General features: G+C 43.2%; 1 protein-coding gene across 4 annotated transcripts in view; it reads right to left on the reverse strand.

Moving 5' to 3' along the window:
* ptprk (protein tyrosine phosphatase receptor type K) overlaps positions 1-15879 on the reverse strand; it is a 656369-nt gene extending 640490 nt beyond the window's left edge. For all 4 annotated transcript variants that reach the window (XM_059981530.1, XM_059981528.1, XM_059981529.1 and 1 more), the window contains exon 1: positions 15658-15879. In XM_059981530.1, coding sequence (XP_059837513.1) covers positions 15658-15733 — 76 coding nt within the window. In that variant the 5' untranslated portion in view covers positions 15734-15879. The remainder of the gene's footprint in view (positions 1-15657) is intronic.
* Positions 15880-25872: the final 9993 nt, after the last annotated feature.

The following is a 25872-nucleotide window of genomic DNA, read 5'->3' on the forward strand; positions in this document are numbered from 1 at the left end:
AGCTGGCGCTGGTGAAGCTCAATGACTACTTGCTGGTGGCAAATAAAACAAACTAAATTCTTTATTAAAAACACTTTTCTGGTAAATGATCACATAGAACATAGAACAGAATAGTACAGCACATTACAGGCCCTTCGGCCCACAATGTAGTGCCGACCCTCAAACCCTGCCTCTCATATAACCCACCTTAAATTCCTCCATATACCTGTCTAGTAGTCTGTTAAACTTCACTAGTGTATCTGCCTCCACCACTGACTCAGGCAGTGCATTCCACGCATCAACCACTCTCTGAGTGAAAAACCTTCCTCTAATATCCCCCTTGAACTTCCCTCCCCTTACCTTAAAGCCATGTCCTCTTGTACTGAGCAGTGGTGCCCTGGGGAAGAGGCGCTGGCTGTCCACTCTGTCTATTCCTCTTAATATCTTGCACACCTCTATCATGTCTCCTCTCATCCCCCTTCTCTCCAAAGAGTAAAGCTCTAGCTCCCTTAATCTCTGATCATAATCTATACTCTCTAAACCAGGCAGCGTCCTGGTAAATCTCCTCTGTACCCTTTCCAATGCTTCCACATCCTTCCTATAGTGAGGCGACCAGAACTGGACACAGGACTCCAAGTGTGGCCTAACCAGAGTTTTATAGAGCTGCATCATTACATCACATCTCTTAAATCCTATCCCTCGACTTATGAAAGCTAACACCCCATAAGCTTTCTTAACTACCCTATCTACCTGTGAGGCAACTTTCAGGGATCTGTGGACATGTACCCCCAGATCCCTCTGCTCCTCCACACTACCAAGTATCCTGCCATTTACTTTGTATTCTGCCTTGGAGTTTGTCCTTCCAAAGCGTACCATCTCACACTTCTCTGGGTTGAACTCCATCTGCCACTTCTCAGCCCACTTCTGCATCCTATCAATGTCTCTCTGCAATCTTCGACAATCCTCTGCACTATCTACAACACCACCAACCTCTGTGTCGTCTGCAAACTTGCCAACCCACCCTTCTACCCCCACATCCAGGTCATTAATAAAAATCACGAACAGTAGAGGTCCCAGAACAGATCCTTGTGGGACACCACTAGTCACAGCCCTCCAATCTGAATGTACTCCCTCCACCACAACCCTCTGCCTTCTGCAGGCAAGCCAATTCTGAATCCACCTGGCCAAACTCCCCTGGATCCCATGCCTTCTGACTTTCTGAATAAGCCTACCAAGTGGAACCTTGTCAAATGCATGTAGGTCACATCCACTGCATTACCCTCATCTATATGCCTGGTCACCTCCTCAAAGAACTCTATCAGGCTTGTTAGGCACGATCTGCCCTTCACAAAGCCATGCTGACTGTCCCTGATCAGTCCATGATTCTCTAACTGCCTATAAATCCTATCTCTAAGAATCTTTTCCAACAGCTTTCCCACCACAGTCGTAAAGCTCATTAGTCTATAATTACCCAGACTATCCCTACTACCTTTTTTGAACAAGGGGACAACATTCACATCCTTCCAAACCGGTACCATTCCCGTGGACAACGAGGACATGAAGATCCTAGCCAGAGGTTCAGCAATCTCTTCCCTCACCTCGTGGAGCAGCCTGGGGAATATTCCATCAGGCCCCGGGAACTTATCCGTCCTAATGTATTTTAACAACTCCAACACCTCCTCTCCCTTAATATCAACATGCTCCAGAACATCAACCTCACTCATATTGTCCTCACCATCATCAAGTTCCCTCTCATTGGTGAATACCAAAGAGAAGTATTCATTGAGGACCTCGCTCACTTCCACCACCTCCAGGCACATCTTCCCACTTTTATCTCTAATCGGTCCTACCTTCACTCCTGTCATCCTTTTGTTCTTCACATAATTGAAGAATGCCTTGGGGTTTTCCTTTACCCTACTCACCAAGGCCTTCTCATGCCACTTTCTTGCTCTTCTCAGCCCCTTCTTAAGCTCCTTTCTTGCCACCCTATATTCCTCAATAGACCCATCTGATCCTTGCTTCCTAAACCTCATGTATGCTGCCTTCTTCCACCTGACTAGATTTTCCACCTCACTTGTCACCCATGGTTCCTTCGCCCTCCCATTCTTTATCTTCCTCACTGGGGCAAATTTATCCCTAACATCCTGCAGGAGATCCTTAAACATCGACCACATGCCCATAGTACATTTCCCTGCAAAAACGTCATCCCAATTCATACCTGCAAGTTCTAGCCTTACAGCCTCATAATTTGCCCTTCCCCAATTAAAAATTTTCCTGTCCTCTCTGATTCTATCCTTTTCCATGATAATGCTAAAGGCCAGGGAGCGGTGATCACTGTCGCCCAGATGCTCACCCACTGACAGATCTGTGACCTGACCCGGTTCGTTACCTAATACTAGGTCTAATATGGCATTCCCCCTAGTCGGCCTGTCAACATACTGTGACAGGAATCCATCCTGGACACACTTAACAAACTCTGCCCCATCTAAACCCTTGGAACTAATCAAGTGCCAATCAATATTTGGGAAGTTAAAGTCACCCATGATAACAACCCTGTTATTTTTGCACCTTTCCAAAATCTGCCTCCCAATCTGCTCCTCGGTATCTCTGCTGCTACCAGGGGGTCTATAGAATACCCCCAGTAGAGTAACTGCTCCCTTCCTGTTCCTGATTTCCACCCATCCTGACTCAAAAGAGGATCCTGCTACATTACCCACCCTTTCTGCAGCTGTAATAGTATCCCTGACCCAGTAATGCCACCCCTCCTCCCTTTTATCCCACCTCTCTATCCCTTTTAAAGCACTGAAATCCAGGAATATTGAGAATCCATTCCTGCCCTGGTGCCAGCCAAGTCTCCGTAATTGCTACTACATCATAATTCCATGTATGTATCCAAGCTCTCAGTTCATCACCTTTGTTCCTGATGCTTCTTACATTGAAGTACACGCACTTTAGCCCTTCTACCTTACTACCTTTACATCCTTTTTTCTGCTTCTCTTTCCTCAAAGCCTCTCTATATGTTAGATCTGGCTTTACTCCATGCATTTCTTTCACTGCTCTATCACTCTGGGTCCCATCCCATCCCCCTTGCAAATCAGTTTAAACTCCCCTGAACCATGCTAGCAAACCTACCTGCAAGGATATTGCTCCCCCTTGAGTTCAGGTGCAACCCATCCAATCTGTACAGGTCCCACCTTCCCCAGAAGAAATCCCAATGATCCAAAAATCTAAAACCCTGCCCCCTGCACCAACTCCTCAGCCACATGTTCAACTGCCATCTCCTCCAATTCTTACCGTCGCTATCACGTAGCACTGGCAGCAATCCTGAGAACGCCACCCTTGAGGTCCTGTTCTTCAGCCTTCTGCCTAGTTCCTGAAACTCACACTTCAGGACCTCATCCTTCTTCCTGCCTATGTTGTTGGTCCCAACACGTATCACAACTTCTGGTTGCTTTCCCTCTCATACCAGGATGTCATGCACCCGGTCAGAGACATCCCAGACCCTGACACCCGGGAGGCAACAAACCATGCAGGTGTCCTTCCCACGTCCACAAAATCTCCTGTCTGCTCCCCTGACTACAGAGTCTCCAATGACGACAGCTCTCCTCTTGTCCGTTCCATCCTTCTGCACCACAGGGTCAGACTCAGTGCCAGAGGCTCTGCCACTGTGGCTCACATCTGGTCGGTCGTCCTTGCCAACAGCATCCAGGATGGTAAACTTATTATTCAGGGGAATGGCTACAGGGGAGCTCTGCACTACCTGTCTACTCACCTTCACTTTCCCCCCTCTGTCACCCAACGACTTGCTTCCAGCAGCCTAGGCGTGACTAACTCCCTGTAGCTCTTGTCTATCACAGCAAACAATAACCTATAACTTCTCTGTTAAGAGTTCTGCTTTTGAATCACCTGCAATACCTGGTATTATTGTGGTGTGAAGTCTCAAAGGAGCAGAATGGTTGTAGTACATTCGAACCAGAATGACCTGATGGAATCACCATTGCTGGAGTGGAGGCAATTCGATGTGGATGAACAGAAGCGGAGCCCAGTCCCAAGAGTGTGGAAAGACCCGGGTTGATCAATTTAAGTGCTGAGCTGAATTGGAAAGGTCAGGTACAGGCTGAACCAAGCAGAGGTGCCCGGGCCGAAAAACACCTTGAGACGGCAGAACCGAGAGCAAGGAACGACCCAAGATTTGGACAACTTAAGCACCGGGCTAGATTGAAACGGTCCGTGTGTTGGGGCTGGAGGCGAGGCATGGGCCAGTTCAGCTCACCGTTCTGCAAGGTTTACTCATCGCTACACTGAACTGAGGCTGTGACCTGCAAATAGTGGACTTCTAAACCTGATGACGAGAGGCCTGGCTTCGTGAACTTCAGCATTGAATGCTATTTGCTTACTTTAATTGCTTGCATGATTTGTTTTTTTCCTCTTTGCACATTGGGTATTCAACAGTCTTCTTTTGTTTCAACAGGTTCTATTGGGGTTCTTGGTTCTGCGGCTGCCTGTAAGGAGAGGAATCTCAAGGTTGTATAACGTATGCATACTCTGATAATAAATGACTTTGAACTTTAGACCTTTGACTGAGCCAAACGGCCCGTCCGTGCTGTATACCTCAATGATCACTTTTTAAAATTATCTTTGCTCTTTATCGGGGGGGGGGGGGGGGAGAGAAACGTTATTTTCCCAGACACGTTCAAATTTAATGCAACTATTACATTCAAAGACTGAAGTACCAGGTTCTGGACCACATGACTAAAGCTTCTCTGACAAGACAAACAAGTATATATATGCTCAAACATTAAATTCTCTCCTATGAGTCAACCATTGTCTATCACTGTGTAAATACAAGCAAAATACATTACATCAGTAGTAAAATATTTCTGAAACTCCTTTACAAGTAAGGATTTCAAATAAATCATAGATGACAAAATATCCAATTTCAGACTGAAATGGCTGACAAGGTATTCATGTCACTGGCACCAACACCAGTTAGTGTCCTTGCGTTTTTGTCGTTCTTGCTTTTCTACACAGCGGAGCCCACGGTCAGCGGTCACCATTAACATAGGCTTAGTTAAACAGATTATGAGAATCCCACAATTACTGAAGGGTCCAGCCTTAGCAGAGAGTAAAATGGACTTTGAAATTAGAAATGGTCTGGAATTGGGTAATTATTGTCACGGAGACCAAGATACAATGAAAAGGTCGTCTCGCATACTGTTTGTGCAGATCAGGTCATTGCACAGTCTATTGATGTAGGACAAGGTAAAACAATAACACAGAACAGTCCAGCATAGGAATGCAGCATAAAGTGCACACCTACACAGAAAGCACAGCATAGGAAGACAATCAGGTCATAATGAGGTAGGCTGTGAGGTTGAGAGTCCATTTTATTGTACTCAGGAACCAACTAATACTCTTTATACAACAGGGTGGTAGTTGTCCTTCTCGTGTCCATTTTCAGGCTTTTGCATCTTCCGCACAATCAAAGAGGGGAGGAGAGAGACTATCTGGGGTGGGGACTATCTTTTATTATGCTCGCTTCATTACTGAGGCAGCATGAAGTATAAAAAAAGTCTATGAAGGGGAATGCTGGTTTCCATGATGTGCTGAGCTATATCCACAACACTCTGAATTTACATGCAGAGTTACCTGCTATACCATGCCGTTATGCATACAGGTAAGATGTTTTCGGTCGAACATTGATAAAAATTGTTAAGGTCAATAAGGACATGCCAAATTTGCCTGAAATCTCCTGAGGAAGTAGAGGCATTGGTGAGTTCTCTTGACCATCGTGCCTACATGGTTGGACCAGGATGTTCACTTCTAGCAACTACAATCTCTCAACCATGACCACCTTTTTTCCTGAGATCAGTGACCAGCTGTGTTGTTCCGCTGGCATTGTGGGAAAGGTTATTGTCATGATACCGTGCTACGAAGGTTTCTTCCTATACTCAAATTCATCATTATTTGAGATACGGCTCACCACGGAGGTGCCACTTACAAACTTGTAGATGGAGTTCGAGCAGAATCTGGCCACGTGGCCCGAAGTATACAGAGAAAAGAGTACACGGCTGGGGACACACCCCAATTGAGCATCACTATTTACCGTAATCATGATGGAGGCATTATGTCCACCCTTACTGGCTGCAGTTCATTAGATAAGAGTTCCAATCAAGGATTTTGTTCTCCTCTAGATAGTGTCAAACATCTTGGGTATGCATGACACCAAGCAACTGGAAAATATTAATTATTTTCTGGACTTAGACCACATAGATGGCAAAAAGCTCTGAAAAAATTATGCAGGTATGTGAGGTCGAGTGGGCCTGAGAGGCAAATCCCATGGGCCTCAAAGTGATTCCTTTTGTTAACTTGCTGCTGTCAAGGACGTCCATAACTATTTTAAATTACTCAGAGTAATTTAAGCCCTGTTGAAATGAATTTAATTATTTAAAATCACATTATAAAAACAAATATAGAGGTGAATTGAAAACCTTTCAAAATTTACTTCTCAATTTAAATTAGTAGGCCATTTCAAATGAGGGATCTTGATCAGTCAGGGAGATGGGCTGAGGATGGCAAATGGATTTCTACTTAGATAAGTGTGAGCAGATGTATTTTGGACAGTCAAACCAGGGTAAGCATTTATGCAGTGATAACTGCTGTTCAACAGAGGCACACGGGAGTACAAGCGCACAGTCCACCCAAAGCAGCTACACAAGTAGAGAGGGTGGGGAAGAAGACACTTTAGCACCTTTATTATTTAGGGCATTGAATTCAGCAGTAGGGACATTATGTTTCATCTATACAAGTTATGGATGACGGCACAGTGAAGGGTATTGTGCACAACTTTTGTAACCCTGTTATATGAAAGACATTGTCAAACAGGAGAGACACAGAAAAGATTCACAATGGTGTTGTCTGGACAAGAGGGTTTGAGTAATAGGTAGAAACTAGCCATGCTGGATCTTCTTTACCTTTCTCATCCATCTGGCATCACCTTCTAGCTTATACTCCTACATCTTCCCCCTTCCTTTCCCGTCCTGATGAAGGGTCTCTGCCCAAAACATAGACTGCCCATCCCTTTCCCTCAATGCTGCCTGAACAGCTGTGTTTCTCCAGTATTTTGCGTGCAACTTTGCATTTCCAGGATCTGAATCTCTTGTGTTAATGATATGCTGGATCTTTATTCATTGGAGTGCAGGCGAATAAGGGGTAACCTCATTGAGGTTTGTAAAATCATGAGGGAAGTGAGACGGCCACAGCCTTTTCCCCAGGGTTGGGATTTCAAACTAGAGGGCTAAATACAAAAGGGGCAAGTTTTAAAAGCAACGAGAGAGGCAAATTTAAAAAAACAGTGGGTAGTGAGTACTGGAATGTTCAATGTACATACATGTCACCGTATACAGTGCAACGCAGAGATTCATTTTCTTGCTGGAAGACCATAAGATATAGGAACAGAAGAGGCCCATCAAGTCTGCTCTGCCATTCAGTCATGGGCTGATCCAATTCTTCCAGTCATCCCCAACTCCCCTGCTTTCTCCTCATATCCTTTGATGCCCTGGCTAATCATGAACCTATCTATCGATGTCTTAAATACACCCAATGACTTGGCCTCCACAGCCGCTCATGGAAACAAATTCCATAGATTTACCGCCCTCTGACTAAAGTAATTTATCTGCATCTCAGTTCTAAAAGGATGTCCTTCCTTCCTGAAGTCATGCCCTCTTTTTCTAGTCTCACGTATCATGGGAAATAACTTTGCCATATCTAATCTGTTCAGGCCTAATAATATTCGGAATGTTTCTATGAGATTCCTTGTCATTCTCCTGAGCTCCAGGGAATACAGTCCAAGAGCTGCCATATGTTCCTCATATGGTAACCCTTTCATTCCTGGAATCATTCTCGTGAATCTTCTCTGAACCTTCTCCAATGTCAGTATATTCTTCCTAAAATAAAGAGCCCAAAACTGCACACAATTCTCTAAGTGTGGTCTCACAAGTGCCTCATGTGAGCCTCAACATCACTTCCCTGCTCTTACATTCTGTACCTCTAGAAATGAATGTCAAACTTTGCATTCGCCTTCTTCACCACCAACCCAACCTGCAAGTTAACCTTTAAGGTATACTGCACAAGGATTCCCAAGTCCCTTTGCATCTCTGCATTTTGAATTCTCTCCCCATCTAAATAACAGACTGCCCGTTTATTTCATCCACCAAAGTGCATGACCATACACTTTCCAACATTGTATTTCATTTGCCACTTCTTTGCCCATTCCCCTAAACCAGAGGTCGGCAACCTGCGGCTCCGGAGCCACGTGCGGCTCTTTGATCTCTGTGATGCGGCTCCCCGTGGTTTGTTAGCTTTTGAAATGTAATTCGAAATTTGAAGATTATGGTGATCTTGTACAATCTGAAAACTTTGCGGAGACACCGTTTCCTGGCACATCCGAACCGGCTCACAATTAGCCACCGTTCCGACTAAGGGAGATAGCCTACGGGGGTTTGTGAGTACGTGTCTTTTGGAGCATCCGCGGCCACGGGGACGGGTTGAGGGAGGCTTTAAAGCAAGGCTGTTTAGTTCGAATAAAGTTACCTTTGACTGCAGTCTTTATTTTAGCGCTGCGTGTAGCACAGCGCTACAACGTGTTTTTTATCGCTATTAATATACATCACAACTGCCAATGCCTGACACCCGCCAGTGCGCGCATTCTTTTAATTCTTCGATCCAAGGTAGGCTACCTACGGAGTAACCTTCAACCCAACGTCTTTTTTTCGGAGTTCAAAATGTTTTTGTTGCATGCAGAAATGTAATTTCGTTTTCTCTGCAGGAGTATATCAATTTCATAAATGCAACACATTATAGTTTGTTTATACATAGCATAAAGGCAAAAAAAAAACCCGTTGTATGCAGTGTTATTTCATTTTGTGGCTCCCAGTGTTTTCTTTTCTGTGGGAAATGGGTCCATATTGGCTCTTTCAGTGGTAAACGTTGCCGACCCCTGCCCTAAACTATCTAAGTCTCTCTGTAGGCTCTCTGTTTCCTCAACACTACCTGCTCCTCCACCTATCTTTGTATCATCGGAAAATATGGCCACAAATCCATTAATCCCATAGTCCAAATCACTGACATATATTGCAAAAAGCAGCGGTCCCAACACCCACCCCTGCGGAACTCCACTGGTAACCGGCAGCCAGCCTTTATTCCCACTCTGTTTTCTGCTGATCAGCCAATGCTCCACCCATGCTAGCAACTTCCCTGAAATTTCATGGGCTCTTATCTTGCTAAGCAGCCTCATGTGTGGCACCTTGTCAAAGGCCTTCTGAAAATCCAAGTACACCATATCCTCTACATCTCCTTTGTCTACCCTGCTTGTAACTTCCTCAAAAAAAATTGCAGTGGGCTTGTCAAGCAGGACTTTCCTTTCAGGAAACCATGCTGGCTTTGGCCCATCTTGTCATGTACCTCCAGGTACTCCGTAATCTCATCCCTAACCATCAATTTCAACAACTTCCCAACCACTGATAAAGGCTAACAGGTCTATAGTTTCCTTTCTGCTGCCTCCCACTCTTCTTAAATAGCGGAGTAGCATATGCAATTTTCCAGTCATCCGATACAATGCCAGTATCTATTGATTCTTGAAAGATCATTGTTAATGTCTCCGCAATCTTTCCAGCTACTTTCTTCAGAACCCGAGGGTGCAATCCATCAGGTCCAGGAGATTTATCCACCCTCAGACCATTAAGCTTCCTGAGCACCTTCTCAGTCGTAATTTTCACTGCACATATTTCACTTCCCTGATGCTCTTGAATGTCCGGAATACTGTAGATGTCTTCCACTGTGATGTAAAATACGCATTCAGTTCCTCTGCCATCTCTGAGTCTCTCATAACAGTAACTCCAGTGTTGTCATCTATCCAGGGTCCCATATCCACCCTCAACTGTCTTTTACGCTTTATCTACTTAAAAAAGCTTTTAGCATCTTGATATTAGTACCCATCTTCCTTTCATAATTCATCTCATCTTTTTTCTTCCTAATGACTTTCTTAGCTTCCTTCTGCAAATTTTTTTAAAAGATTCCCAATCCTCTATCTTTCCACTAGCTTTGGCTTCCTTGTATGCCTTCTCTTTTGCTTTTATTTTGGCTCTGACTTCACTTGTTTGCCATGGTTGTGTCCTCATTCCATTTGAAAATTTCTTATTTTGAATATATCTGTCTTACACTTCCTTCATTCTTTGCAGAAACTCCAGCCATTGCTGCTCTGCTGTCCTTCCAGCTTGTGTCCCCTTCCAGTCAACCTTGGCCAGTTCCCCTCTCTTGCTGTTGTCATTTCAATGCCAAAGGAATAGTCAATAAATCCATAACAGAATCAATAAAATATCACACCACCTTGGACATTCAACCAAGACAACAAACTGTACAAATAAAAAGAAATGAACTATTATTATACATAATTAAACAATAACTATCAAGAACATGAGATGACGAGTCATTGAAAGTGAGTCCATAGATTGTGGGAACATTTTAATGATGGGGCAAGAGAAGATGAGTGAAGTTACCCACTTTGGTTCAAGAACCTGATGGAATTGCCAAGGGATGGAGGCAGGTACAACTGCCACATTTAAAAAGCATTTGGATGGGTACATGGAGGGAAACAGATGGAGGATTATGGGCCAAACTGCGGCAGCTGGAACTACCATGAAGGATGCTGTGGTTAGCATTGACCAAATGGGCTGAAGGGCCACTTTCTGTGTTGTATTACTACTAAATACAAACATGAGAAATTCTGCAGATGCTGGAAATCCAAAGCAACAAAATACTGGAGGAACTCAGCAGGTCAGGCATCATCTACCGAAAAAAGTCAACGTTTCAAGCTAAGATCCTTCTTCAGGACTGAGACTGAGAAGGAAGTGGAGAGAGGTCAGAATAAATGGGTGGGGAAATGAGAGGCCAGCTGGAAGGTGGTTGGTGAAGTCAGGTTAGTGGGAAAGGTCAAGGACGAGAGAAGAAAGAATCTGACAGGAGAGGAGAATGGACAATAGGAGAGAGGGAAGAAGGGGGAGACTCGGGATGTAATAGGCAGGTAAAAAGTGAAGGGTCGGAGTGGGGGATAGCCGAGGGGCAGGAGATTTGCTCACCAGGCGAAATTGATATTCATGCCATCAGGTGGATGGTGCACAATTAACTGCAGTGTATCCAGAGCTGAGTGGCTTCTCACAACATTGCAGAGCAACGATATGCTGCCTCACAGACATTTCATCCAATAAAATCTTGCAGCAAACCACATACTGGAGCATTAAAACATAAAAAGATTTTAAAAAGTAAACCTTAAAAGGAACCAAGTAGAAGAAAGTTCTATGGAAGAATTCTACAAACAATATGGGAACAGTTAACAAAGGAGCAAATAAATCTGAAAGGTTCAATAAACCAGAATCAGGGAAACACTTGTAGGGCAGGGCCAGATTAGAGGGGAAGAAATAACGATAAATAAACAATGAGAAATTAAGAGGCTTTGCATATCATGTAACCGGTCAAGCAGAGGAAGAGAGGGAGAAGCAACAGAGAAGAGGTATTGAAGGAGAAAGAGAATAGAAATTAGATTTGGAACAGAGCGGCTAATGCTGCAGATGAACTGAGAAGCGCAAGGTAACAGTGAAACATTTTCAGTGGGTTGCAAGTCACAAATGACTTCAATTTCTTTATGAGGGCATCACAAAAAAATATTGATTTAAACGTAGTTCTTGAAACTTGCTTCTTATTGAAGTGCAAAGGAGCTGAGAAATGGAGCAGTAGTTTCAAGGATAAGAGCTTGAAATTAATTTAAAAGGTCTGCCAAATTCAATAAGTCCTCCACAAACTAGAGTTGATCAAAGTCCACCTCAGAGGCTGAATCATTAATTTGACCAGAGCTTGAAGTGGGGTTTGGACTCACAACTTTGAGATGTGGATCTTCATTTTACCTGTCTCCTGTGGCTACGGGCTCTCAGCAAATGCAAAAACACACAAATTACAGAAATTGATCCTTGCCCAGTAAGATATGCAAAGAATCCACTGTATATCATAATCAGGCAAAAGCAAGCCTTCTTACCTCCTACTTACCTATCACAAAAACAAATGTTCAATTTTTAAAGTCAGCAGCAATTTAATATTAATACAAACCTTTTTGACCTCATCTCTTCAAATGCATTACACAAAAAGTGTTTTAGAAACTGTATAATTCACAACATTTTCATATATTGGGCAACACTAAGTATTGTCAAGAATAACAAAAGAGCATAGACACAAGGAAGTCTGCTGGAAATCCAAAACAACACACACAGAATGCTGGAAAAACTCAACAGGTCAGGCCACATCTATGGAAATGAATAAGCAGTCGACGTTTCGGGCTTCTTCAGGACTGAGAAGGGTCTCAGCCCGAATCACCGACTGCTCATTCATTTCCACAGATGCTGCCTGACCTGCTGAGTTCTTCCAGCGGGCGGGGGGGGGGGGGGGGTGTGTGTGGATAAAAGTGCAGATGCCTTCAAAACTGATTTAGCAACATGAGAAAAAATCCTGCCAAATGTTCTCCCAGCCTCTAATCAATGCATCAGTACAGTAAACCTTATGAATGCAACATGATGTTTTGCTAACAGTTAAAAAGATAAATCTTTTGACATATTTCTTGTATGGTGTAAACAACACCATTGATCCTAAACATTAATGGACAACACTTTCTAAATCAGTGAGGTTAAGATTCATGAATTATCTGTGTGATCAAATGCTATGACTCTGCTATCACTGTCAATTTGAAGTTAAAGACTTGACTGCTCAACCTTTAAGAAGCATTGCACATCAAGGAATCTTCAATAGTTCATAAGTGTTTTGTTTTAAATATTCCCCTCAAACCTATACCGAAGGAAATCATACCAACAGCTGAAGAGCAGATTGAGGACGTAACAGGTACAATTTTCCCTTAAATTGAGTAATTTTAAACAATGTGGTCATTACACGGTTATTACAGGCAACTGCAGCTGTAATCATACAGTCATTGAAATGTCAACCTTGTGATCTGAAAGCATTTTTTAAAGACGATTTACAGAATAATATAAAGATGCTCCCAAATCCCTGTTGAAAAAAAATGTAACATCCGCAACTTCTGAAGATAATTCCTGGCCTGGAATCACTTAAAATGTATAGAGATTACAGTGACCACCTTAAATCCCCCCTCTGCACCCCCCCACACACACACACAGGGAGAAGAATGACCATCCCAAACAACCTATATGTCTTCTCAAGCAACACCTGCACAACTTGTGACAGAACCCACATATCGCGAAAGGGATTCTTCAACCATCACAGAAATGGAATGAAATCAGTATGCTCAACCCCAACAGCCTGGACTGGCAGTGTGCGGCTGAAAGCATAACTTCTCACTGGTGACACTTACTCATTTACCCATCCATTAATCAACACATTAAGAATAAAAAATGCTGGATACACTGAACAGACAGAGCAATGCTGAAAATGCTTCAATTCCAGAAACCTTCATGAGAATGCTTCTGATGAAAGGTCTTCAACCTGAAATATTATTTGGTTCTCTTTCCACAGGGCCCTCTGGTCACCTGAACATTTCCAACATTTTGGTTTTGTTTCAGATCTGCAATTATTTGATTGTCATCTCACAATCTAGAGACCCATGTACAAATCCCACCAAGGCAGCTGAGGAACTTAACATTGACTAATGCCTTGGAATTTGGAAAAAATTGCATAATTTCATCTTACTAATGGTGACCATGAAGAATAGCAGACTGTAACAAGGGGATATCTGCCAACCATACCTGACTTGACCCATACTTGACTCCTGATCTACCCCAAATGGCTGACTTATAAGGCATTTTCTAAAAATCTAAGAAAGCATTATCTGAGGCATTGATCGTGTGGATAGTCAGATGCTTTTCCCCAGGGCTGAAATGGCTAGCACGAGAGGGCATAGTTTTAAGGTGCTTGGAAGTAGGTAAAGAGGAGATTGATTGATTATTATTTATTTATTTATTTTTAATTTTACGCAGAGAGTGATGAGTGTGTGGAATGGGCTGCCGGCAGCGGTGGTGAAGGCGGAAACGATAGGGTCTTTTAAGAGACTCCTGGATGGCTTCACGGAGCTCAGAAAAATGGAGGGCTATGGGTAAAGCCTAGGTAGTTCTAATGTAGGAACATGTTCGGCACAGCTTTGTGGGCCGAAGGGCCTGTATTGTGCTGTAGGTTTTCTATGTTTCTAATGTACAGTAAGGCACTGGTTTGGGACCACCACCTTCAGAAGAGGACTATTAGCGATGGGCACTAAGTGTTACTCAGATCCATTGTTCAGAATTTGACACAAATCTTTGATGAGCACCAAGCAACTCTAATTTTAAATATTTTAATTCTAGGTTTGCAATTTTGCTTAAAGTGGATGTTCTAGGTAACTGAAATGCTTAATTTTGAATATTCAAAAGCCTCAATTTTTAAATCAAAATTATATCACGTACACTGTCACATTAATTAATGCACTGTTCTCTTTCCAAAAGTCTTCAGAATCACTAATTGGTTTCCTCTTAATTAAGTGGTATGAAAATGAACAAGGAAAAACTTCGTTGCTATCAAGCTACTTTGATTAACGACTTTAAAAAAATACTCATGCACTGCTGCTGTCCTTTCGCTCCAAAATGTAGAAACTAAAATTATCTGTAGCTGTATTAGGAAGCATTAAGTTCAGACGTGTGAGAACTGAGAGGAGATGGATGTTACCAATCCAGTGGCTTTACAAACAATGAAAGCACTGTATTGTTGAACCAAAAAAAAACTTCCCCGGTGTAAAATTACCAGGAAATCAACGAGTGCCTGCTTGCAGTTTTTCATTAGCAAGGTACTCCATTTTAAATTGCACACTACTGGGAGTGAACTATTGTCCAAAAGGACGCCACCTTCCAGTCGCTGAAATAGTGTTCCCGATACAAAGTTATTTCACAAAAAAGAACAGCGATAAGACTAAATTGCATTTGGATGCGAAAGTGCGTTCCGTTTTGTTCGAACTTTGGGAGCGAGGTTATGTTTTAATCAAGGTGCACTGCATATCGCGCAGTCTGAACACAACTAAATACCTGCCTGGCAAAGTAAAGTGACTCAATCTTTCGGCTGTTTCAAAGAGCGAAACCTGTCCCAGTCAAAAACTCCCAGAATCGGCTCGGCGCCGTTCGCAAGCTCGCCACACAAACTCCTAAATGCCTCACTCCCCACACAACAAGCACAACTCGTAAGAAAAAAAAAATTACTAGCAATCAACAACGTTCTGCCCTATTCAGCCCCGCGGAAAAGATGTGCTAAAACTTCGCCGCGGATCGACTGTGCCCAGTTGTTGCCAGCCGAAGAATTAAAGCACAAAGTGACTACATCCCCCTAGCCCGCGCTTCCCAGCACTTAAACCGCACCGCCGAGCGGTCGCCAAAGATCCTCACTTTTTGGAGAAAGGAAACACAATTACAGTTGTCCGTTAAACAGTGCTTCGCTTTGAACTTCAATTTCACGCAAATTTCTCGCTAACAAACAGCGCAGCTTGTAACGTTCTGGGTGTATATGTATATATACATGTTTGTATACATATAAAAAAAGTTACTACTGCCTGGAACGTGGAGACAGTTGCGAAGCCCACGAGACACTCACCCGAGGAGAATTCCGCGGCTGCCCCCTCACAAGTTTGATGCAAGAGCAGCAGCAGTGTCCAGGCCACTGCGCTCATGGTCTCGCCGCTGTCCTGCTGCCCGTGAGCTTGTTGGAGTGGCTGTTCCCCGCGACTTCAGCCCGCAGCTCCCCGAGCCCGGCCGATACACATCGCCCCTCCGGAGCGGTACTTTGCACAACACGGCGAGCCGAGCGAACCCTGCCCGTGACGTCAGCGAGCCACCCAGCCTCACGCCGGGCGGAGGGCGTCCTCTGCTGGCTCCGTGTCCACCTCTGCCACCTCCGGGGGTGCGGGGATTCTTACTCTCCCCGTAATGCTAACAGAAATCTTCATTCCAGTGCCTGCTAGTCATCAGCGGATTCAATCAGAGCCCAAAACCATAGGTAACAGGAGGCTGCAATCTTGTGGCTTTCTCGCGACTGAGGCTGTCAGGTAAATTATTACATTGGCGGACAACTTCTCGGATAAGCTTCGCGGTTAATTGATGCTTTACACAATCTAGGAACTTTTCATATAATGTAGGGGAAAAATGCAATGTATCAATACGTTAGCCTATTTAACTTAGCTCCAAGGTGAAACAAAAAAAAACGGGGTCAGTTTTAGTTAGATGGGCGTTTTGTTGGGGCTTAATTGACACTAGGCATCTGTCGATAGGGAACTACCAGAGAATGTGGAAGGTGGGTCTGCCGATTTCGTAAATCTTAAAACGTTCATCTGGAATGGAAAGATAGAAAGAAAACTGCCCAACAATTAGATTTTACTTCCCGTAACTCAGGGTCGCTGAACCAGTCTTGTAGACTGATATGACAACATTAGTTATCACTCGTTGATTCTCCCTACTAAATAGAAGGCTGAGATTTTTTTTCAAAGCAGGTTTAAATCGCCGTGCTGAACCGTGTCTATAACACGTCTAATAATTTTTGCAGACTGCGGTGTCCGCTCTTTGGAAAAAGCTTTACATTAAACTGACGGCGTTCAGCTTCACACGCCTCAGCTTGTGTTCCAGCTTCCGATTCTTTTCGTCACCTTCAGCACCTCCTCCCCTCCCAGGGAATCAAGAAAGTGCTCCACCATTATCTTCCAAGTTACTCGTCATGTTGAAATTCAAGAAAAAAATATAAATGGTACTTAAGGGAAGTAACACTAACCAAGCGTAGATATTTAAAGTCGCTTTATGCTTTCACATATTTCTCACCGCTTGAGAAGCGAGGGAACAGGTAGGTTTTGGAAACTTGTTTTGTGCGTTTCTGCACGGCAACGATATGCGGAAGGGATCTGTTGCAGCCACTGGGGGATTGCAACTGACACTTGGGTACCAAAACACGTCAAGGAAACTTGACCTCATCTTTTTGCTGTGTTGGAGATCTGACGTTTGGAGTTGCATTTATGAAGTACTCTGTAGCAGAGGCTCAAAAGGGGTAAATAAAACACTTACCTACCAAAGCAATTGCTTATTCTTCTTAATTACATTGCAGGCTTTGATGAAACTTTGGGTAAGTGCGTGTTGATTCATATCCTCTGGTTCATATATCAGTTTAACACAAATATTTAACGCTAAGTTGGAAGCACCACATAACAATTACAGCCGTAAAAACACTTCAGGCAATCTATAGCCTGTCAAGAAATAACTTGCTTAGTGCTGAAAAATCAAAGTGAAAACAAAGTTTAAACACACGCATTGGCAAGTTATTACACACTAATCAACACAGTTGGAAATTCACGTGAAACCTCCAATATGTTTGACCTCACTGTTTTTGATTTGTGCAAAAAGGAATACAGACGGTACAATAAATATGAAATAAGTATTATTTCCCAGCCATGTTAATTTAAATTGAGAACCTTAAATATTCATCAACTGGTGCTGTTGTTCTTTACTATTTGTAAGATCTAAGGTCATTCCTTCACTAAGATACATTTGCAAGGGTGAGCAGCAACTCCTAAAGGTAGGTTTATGCCAGTTGAGGGCAGGCAATAATTACAGGTGTTTCACACATTAAAAAAACATTTTCTTCTCTATGAAACCCAAGGAAAGATAAAATTGCATGCACAATTTGTTTCATCTTCTCAAATTGCAATATACCATAATACTCACTAACATTCAAACTTACATAAAACTTCCATTATTTAAACTATATTGTTTCCATGCAGGTTAAGCTTAAAAGTGAGGCAAATTAAAACTAAATAGATTTACAATTCAACTCACAATTTATTATTTTCTAGGTTATGAATAACAAAAGTAGAACTAAAAAGTGAATTAAAATGGTAATTTCCAACAAACACTAGCATATGAATAGTTTAATGCTGAAGCAGCTATTTCAGCCTCAGACACAGAGGTTGGGATGATAAAGCACTCGTGCTTCAACATTACTTTTACCAATTTTTCCACAATTTGAAATACACTGATCAATATCACATACTTTATTCATATTTTTCATAATGTTGGTTCAAAAGGTATTGGAAAAAATAGGATCTAATAAGTTCAAAGAAATTGATATTGAATCAAGATGGCTGAGCATTTGGATGTTGGGAAGAGAAATGACCGTGCCCAGAGACTGCGTCAGAGAAGTAGGATCAAGTCAACTAAAAGACCTGCAGTCAACACTGAGCAAATCAAGAATATTTTAAAAATTAATCCAGTCGTATGTGCAGATGGAAACTTTCAGAGCATCTCAGAGGAGTACATCACAGGAATAGGCCCTTCAGCCCACAGATTCTGTGCTGAACACAATTCCAAATTAAACTAAATTTCTTCTGCCTTCACGTGATCCTAATGCCTCCATAACTTCTTAGGTCTTTTAAGCCTCTTCAATGCCACCATTGTTTCTGCTTCCACTGGCCGGCCAGTTCACGTATCTGCTGCTCAGTAAAACAAAATAACTTGCCTCCATACCCACTTTGAAATGTTGGCACTGGAATGTGTGGTTGTTAACATTTCACTGTTTGTTTAGAAGTGCATGCGATAAATAAATCTGAATCTAAATTTCCTTCTCTCACCTTAACTACATGCTCTCTAGTGCTTGACATTTCTACCGTGGCGACAGAATTCTGATGTACTGCACTTTCAATTCCACTCATAGTTTTATGAACTATAATTTCTGTAGTCTCTGCCAGTTTCCACTTAATTGCTTAAAGAGACATAAATTGCAGAACTGGGCCCTTTCCCCCAAACAGGTCTACAGAAATCAAGATTCCAACTTAAACTAACCTCATTTGCTCTTTTTGACCTATATCCCTCTAAATCAGGGGTTCCCGACCTTTTATATGCCATTGACCTGACCATTAATTGAAGGGCCCATGGACGCCAGGTTTGGAACCCCTGCTCTAAATCTTTCCTATCCATGTGCCTGTCCAAATACCTTTTAAATTTTGTTAAAACGCCTGCATCAACTAGTTACTCTGGCAGTTCATTCCATTTACTGACTATCCTCTGCCTATATCAGGGTGAACACAGTATTCCAAATACTATACACCAAAATGTTTGAGGAATTCAGGACAGTCTGCGTCTATAGAGGGAAATGAACAGTCGGTGTTTTGCACTGACAGCCTTCATAAGCACTGGTAAGAAAGAAGGCAGAATAAAAGGTGGAGGAGCAAACGATAGCAAGTGATTTGTGAATCCCAAAGAGGCGGGTAGGTGGAGGTGGGGAAGTGGGAAAGATCTGAGGATCTGGGAGGTGAAAGGTGGAAGAGGCAAAGGGACAAACAAAATGAAATCTGACAGGAGACTATGGAATAAAGGGAAGAAGTTTGGAACAATGGTTCGGCACAGCTAAGAAGGGCCAAAAGGCCTGTTTCTGTGCTGTAATGTTCTATGGTTCTGTGGTTCTAAAAAGAGGGAGGAAGGGGTTGGTGATGAGCAGGTTAGGAGGGTAGGGGTGGGAAAAGAGAAAGGGTGAAGGGGCCAGAGGGAAAACAAAAGAGAGGTTAGGAACAGAGGGGATTTGCTACCACAAGTTAGAGAAATCAATGTTGATGCTGTTGGGTTGCAGTTTACCAAGACAGAATATGAAGTGTTGTTCCTTTAATCTGCATGTAGCCTCAACTTGGTAGTAAAGGAGTCCATGGACGGACATGTCAGTGTGGGAATAGATGTGGAATTGAAATGACTGCCCACCAGGTGATCCTGGCTGTACATTCTCATCCAAATATTGACTTAGATGACAAGTAGCAAAGTGCCCAGCACTAACCACTCATCACAGACCTCCAGTCCGAGAAACATTTTTCCACCATCACCTACTACTTCCTACCATAAAGCTAATTGTGTATCCAATTAGGTAGCTCTCCCTGGATCCCATTTGATTTAACTTTCATTACAGCCTATCATGCAGAACCTTATCAAAGGACTTACTGAAATCCATGGGATCCACCCCAATCTATTTCCCTGCCCTCATCGACCTTCTTTGATATTTCTTCAAAAAACTCAATTGTATTCTTGAGACGTGACTTCCCTCACATATCCTTAATCAACCCTTATCTTTCCAAATGTTAGTATATCTTATTCCTCAGAACTTCCTCCAGTAGCTTACCTATCACAGATGTTAGTCTTATCAATATTTAGTACCCAGGTTTTTCATTGCAGCTCTTCTTCATTTTCTCTAGAAAATTTGCAGAAAAAGCAAAATCCTTCTCAATCTTTCAGATAAATTTCTACAGGTGAAAGATATAGTTTTATGAGTGAGAGCCACTATTTAAAAGACCACTAATTAGTTCTAATTAGTTATGCTCTACAAACTAGTAAGTGCATTACAAACTTTTCTTATTCTAGCAGTATTAAAACAGATGGATTTTGAAGGAAACCACCTCTAATTAGCACATTTAATTTTTACTTGCATTTAGTTAAAACAGGCATATTGTCATTTGTAATTTGACAATTAGAAAATGTAAATGCTTAGTTTCCTGACAGCTGTCAGAGAAAGCAGGAAAGAAAGACAGATAGGCAATGACAGTGATATATTCAGGAAGCTATGTAGGATTTTGTATAAAAGTTTGCAGCTAGGAATCCCGGAAGCACCAGTGCCCCTGTCAAATTTAATGGCGCAACCTCATTAGCAGTCATTTACTCTGTTTCCAGTCTGTCAAACAGCAGGATTATCAGGCTGGCCTGCTGCTAAGGAGAGAATCCTGGGGCAGAAGCAGGCAACTGAAAGACTGGGGGATGACTGGGAGAGAAGTGTACCTTGTTAGAGAGGCTCCTTCAAGACTAGAAGTTGTGCTGGCAGAGAATTTGCCTTTTGCATCTGGAATCTCCTGCCTTACTTTAGCACTCCCAGAGCACAGGGTGACCCAATCCATAGCCATTCCACAGAAAAAAAAGTTCTTAAATAGCAAAGCCTCATTTTACAAACACCATTGAAGCTGTGGGATTAGCTTGGATAGGTCTCTTTGACCAGAATGTTGTGCAAATTTAAATAGGTTTCTATAGGTACATTTAATGTCAGAGAAATGTATCCAATATACATCCTGAAATTATTTTTCTTCTCAGACATCCACAAAACTGGAGGAGTGCCCCAAAGAATGAATGACAGTTAAGTGTTAGAACCCCAACTCCCCCTCCCATGCATAAGCAGATGCAAAGCAACGACTCCCCCCCCACCAACAAATAAACATCAGCAGCCCCCACCGGGCACACTGGACTCGCCATACTCGCCATACTCTGAAGACTCACCATACTCTGAAGACTACTTGTTCACCCAGTATCCAACATACCACAGGCTCTCTCTCTCACTCACTAATAAGGGAAAAAGAGGTTTCCCCATTTCACAGCAAGAGGGGAGACATAACAAGCAACTCGCTGACTTATGATCTTAAAAGTCTGTTGCCTGGCTTTTTCCAAGCTCTGCACCAAGACAATTGGCACCAAAGAGGCACAGCTCTCCAGACACACAACCCCCGGCAGCCGCAAACGATGGTAGGTGTTCTCCTGCGACACCAGTCGGGGCAGTGGTCTAGAATCAGCGTGTCCCCAGAGCCATAAAATACTGGAACCCTGAAGGTTGTCTTACAGGCTGCGATCTCAGGATATCAAAAAGCAGCCACTTGTGGGACCCCGGGAGCGGGTCCCATTCCCACACGGAACCAAAATCAGAGTGTAACTCCAGATCAGGGTATTCAAAAGACCCCCCACACCCTGAAAAGTTAAAGAAAGTTAAAAGTATCAAAGATAGAAATAGGGCTGTTTCCCAAGATGCAAGCAAAGGAGTCACCATTTAGTGCCATCTTGACTTCTCCCCACTTCTTGATACAATACTAATGCAGCAGCAGATTGGTTGGATGGCCTGAATCCTTCTGTAGCAACGCCAGAAGAGACTGAATTGGAAAGAATTGTCATATTGTACAAGGCTCCCCCCTCTCCATACTATTCAATATGTCACAAAGTATGGGAGGACAACAACTCATTGGAATATCTGTTCTCAACTTTAAGAAAACATAATATAGTTCTACATCCTGTTTTGCCTTCATCAGTAAAATACTTACTCCAAACAAATCCATTGTTCAGAAATAATAATAAATAAATAGCCAATAAATATTGAGAAAATGACATCAAACGTCCTTGAAAGTGAGTCCATAGGTTGTGGGAACATTTCAATGATGAGTTGAGAGAAGTGATCCCTTTTGGTTCAAGAGCTTATGGTTGAGGGGTAATAACTGTCCCTGAATCTGGTGGTGTGAATCCTGAAGGTTCTATACCTTCTTCCTGATGGTAGGAGTGAGAAGGCAGCATGACCTGGGTGTCCCTGATGATTGATGCTGCTTTCCTGTAGCAACGTTTCATGTAGATGTGCTCCATAGTGGAGAGAGTCTTACCCATGATGGACTGGGCCACATCCACTACTCTTTGTAGGATTTTCCTTTCAAGATCTTTGGTGTTTCCGTACCAGGTTGTGATGCAGCTAGTCGGTATACTCCCACTACACACCTATAGAAGTTTGTCATAGTTTTAGATGTCATGCTGAATTTTCAGACTCCCAAGGAAGTAAGGGCATTGCCATGCTTTCTTCATAACGGCACTTACATGCTGGGCCCAGGGCAGGTCCTCCGAAATACGAACACTGAAGAATTTAAAGTTGCTGACCCTCCCTACCTCAGATCCTCCGATGAGGACTGGCTCATAGACCGGCAAATAAAAGGGCCAGAAGAGAAACAAACAATTGCAAAAAGAGTCGTAATTTTAATCTGCCAGAGTATAAGAAACAAAGGTCAAGAAGTCATTCATCGGCCAGGAGTTGAAATTTATGAGTGAAGTCATTGACTTGTGAACTTTAATATCTAGACTCTCCCCCAATAGTTCTCGTTGCACAGCTCTTAACCCCAACAGCCAAGATTTATGGGGAGACTCTGGAAAAGATGGATTGAATTCTGTATCTCAACAGCCACCCTCATCATCATTGATGATGAAATTCATCACCACCTCCCATTTATCAGCAGACTCTGAGTATTTAGCGAACAAGTTCTCAAAGCTTAGACTCAATCTCCAGAGCAGAGATCACTGCCATACAAACTCCCACTCAGGAAAATACCCGCTCCGCAAAGTCCCCTAGCTCTGTTGGCAGAGTAGGCAATCTCACATCAGCAGCCCTTTCCTGGAGGTCATCCCCGACATCAGGTGATCGGATCATATTTACCAAGCTCTGGTGAGTGGGCCATATCGTCTGCACGCCCATCGCCAGAATCCAGAAACAAATTCAAGCTCCACGTCAGGAGGAAATTAACAGATGGAACTGTCAGGAACGCGGCCGGATGGACCCAAACGCAGGACGCAGACACTGAAGTACTGGGGGAGGACAGGATGGGGATGCCATGGCATTTAAGGGTAGAGCTGGGGTTCAGGTCGTTAGAGTGTCAGGCAGGCAGAGCGGAGCGGACTCCCGGAGTTCAGGCAGGCAGACAGGTCCCCAGGGTTCAGGCAGGTAGGCAGGCAGGTCTAGGTGGCTAGATAGGCTGGTGGAGAGCCTTCCCTGGGCAGGCTGCATATATCCTGGGTAGAGCCGCCTCCCAGGTGGAAACACCAGAGGCCTGGGTACGACGCGGACCCCTAGGTGGGTGTGGGGCACAATCCCAGGGTTCGGGGCAGAGGAGAGCCCTCCCTGGGTGGGCCGCATATGTCCCTGGTAGGGTCACCTCCCAGGCAGAAACACCGGAGGCCTGGGTACGACGCGGACCCCTAGGTTGGTGTGGGGCACAATCCCAGGGTTCGGGCGGAAGAGGAGGACGGGCCTGCCAGGCAGCGGCAGACCTGTCGGGCCTGCCCGACGGAGGCAAGGGGTAGGAACGGGCATAGGTCCATGGTGACCAACACAACAGTCATGATAACAGGAAAATCGGGAAAGGCCGGCAGACTGCGCAAACGACAAAAACGAGCGGAGAAGTGGGACCAGCGCATGGGAAGAAAGGTGGGGGAGAGGACCAACCTGGCAGTACTGTTACGGGGCAGAGAAGCATGATGAAGAGTAGATCTGAGCCCAGGCAGGATAAAAGAATGCAAAGAAAAGTTCAGAGCCGGCAGAGAACAGGAAACAGAAAAAAACAACCACCCCCGGTCCCAGTCCCAAGGCCCCTTATAAGCACCTGCAGGTCAATGAGTCACAGGTGTGCCTCCTTGAGCCAGGAGGGTCCTAACTAGATCACGGGTGACGGGAGGGACAACTGCAGGACCTGGAGTCCGGAACCCTCGGACCGGATCGAGACCCGGAACGCGGATTACGGACTGGACCGGACCCTGACAGGAACAGAAAAGAAACATCTCAAAAACAACCAGAAAGTCTTCTAGAAAAGTGTAACGTCTTCATCAATTGATGCAAATCCCTAGCACCACTTTATGGTCAAATTGGAGAAGGAGCATTTAGGAAGATGCTGATTCTCTGTAATGGAATCACATTTGCAAACAGCAGATTATCTCCAACTGTCCGCTGCCCTATAAAGTACCATTTGCTTCACAGAACACACAGATTCCTCATGACCCTCATCAACCATCTCAAAACCCAGGGAACTAAAATGAAAAGGGCAATGTAAGAAAAAGAGGTGCACAAGCCAGGCCATGGAAGCTGAATTCCATAATGAAAGATGCCAGAGCATGTATTCATTTACTACAACCTCATCTGTACAGATTCTGTTCAATGCTTTCAAAGTAAATGTACAACATATTTAATAAAATTGCAAATATTGATCCAATGAGTATAAACCATTGTCCATCTGCTTGTAGTATTGCAGCTATAAATCTTATTTGATATTTAGATTAACAATAGAAAACTCGGTAAAAAATTAATCCTGTCTATGCCTGTGATGTTTACCTTATGCAGTGAACTCGCTGATCGGATTAATAGAATTCAGCCTAGCAGGCATTCTTTTGGAATTGAATAGTATTAACAAAGACTAAGAAGGGTGTTCTCAATTGAAAAAAAATACTTCATGAAATCACAGGAACATTTTATTAAAAATTTTAATTGGATGGTGGGGGGGTCACGTTTCTGTACCAAGTGCATTATGTCAGAAGAAGACTTCAATGAGCTGTGTCCAAAAAGCACTTCATTGTACACAAAAAGAGTTTGCAAGTGTATAAAAAGAGCTAAGGCAATGGCTCATCCCTCAGGAAATGAGACTGTGGAATTAAATAATTACATGTCAGAAACTCTGAAAAGACATTTCATGCACTTCTTCACAGGGCAATACACTAAAAGCAACCCAATAACATAATATCAAGGAACAAATGGAAGTGAGGCACTTGAAACAATTATCAAAAGCAAAATCGTGGTCAAAAAACTAACAGGCCTAAAGATTTTAAAAGTCCCCTAGTCCTGATGGTCTGAATTGCCTGTCTTAAAATGATACTGCAGTCATAATGGATGCATCGTTTATGACCTTAGATTTTATCTAAATTATGGAAAAATCCCCAAAGATTGATAATTAGCAAAGTAACAACCATATTTGAGAAAGGAAGGGGAAAAAGTTGGAAACTATAGGCCAATTATTCTAACATATATCATTGAGGAAATTACTGTAATCTATTACGGAAGTAGTAGCAGGCCATTTAAATAGTTATAACGTAATCAAGCAAAATAAACATGATTTTAGAAAGGGAAACTGTATTGGACAAATTATTGGAAATGGGACGTAGTGAGCCACGTGGTTAAGGAGGGTCCACTGGATGTGTTTGGATTTTCGAAAGGCTTTCAGTAAGATGCGATCTAAAGTACTAACAC

This window comes from Hypanus sabinus, chromosome 10, assembly GCF_030144855.1.
Source record: "Hypanus sabinus isolate sHypSab1 chromosome 10, sHypSab1.hap1, whole genome shotgun sequence".
Classification (NCBI taxonomy): domain Eukaryota; kingdom Metazoa; phylum Chordata; class Chondrichthyes; order Myliobatiformes; family Dasyatidae; genus Hypanus; species Hypanus sabinus.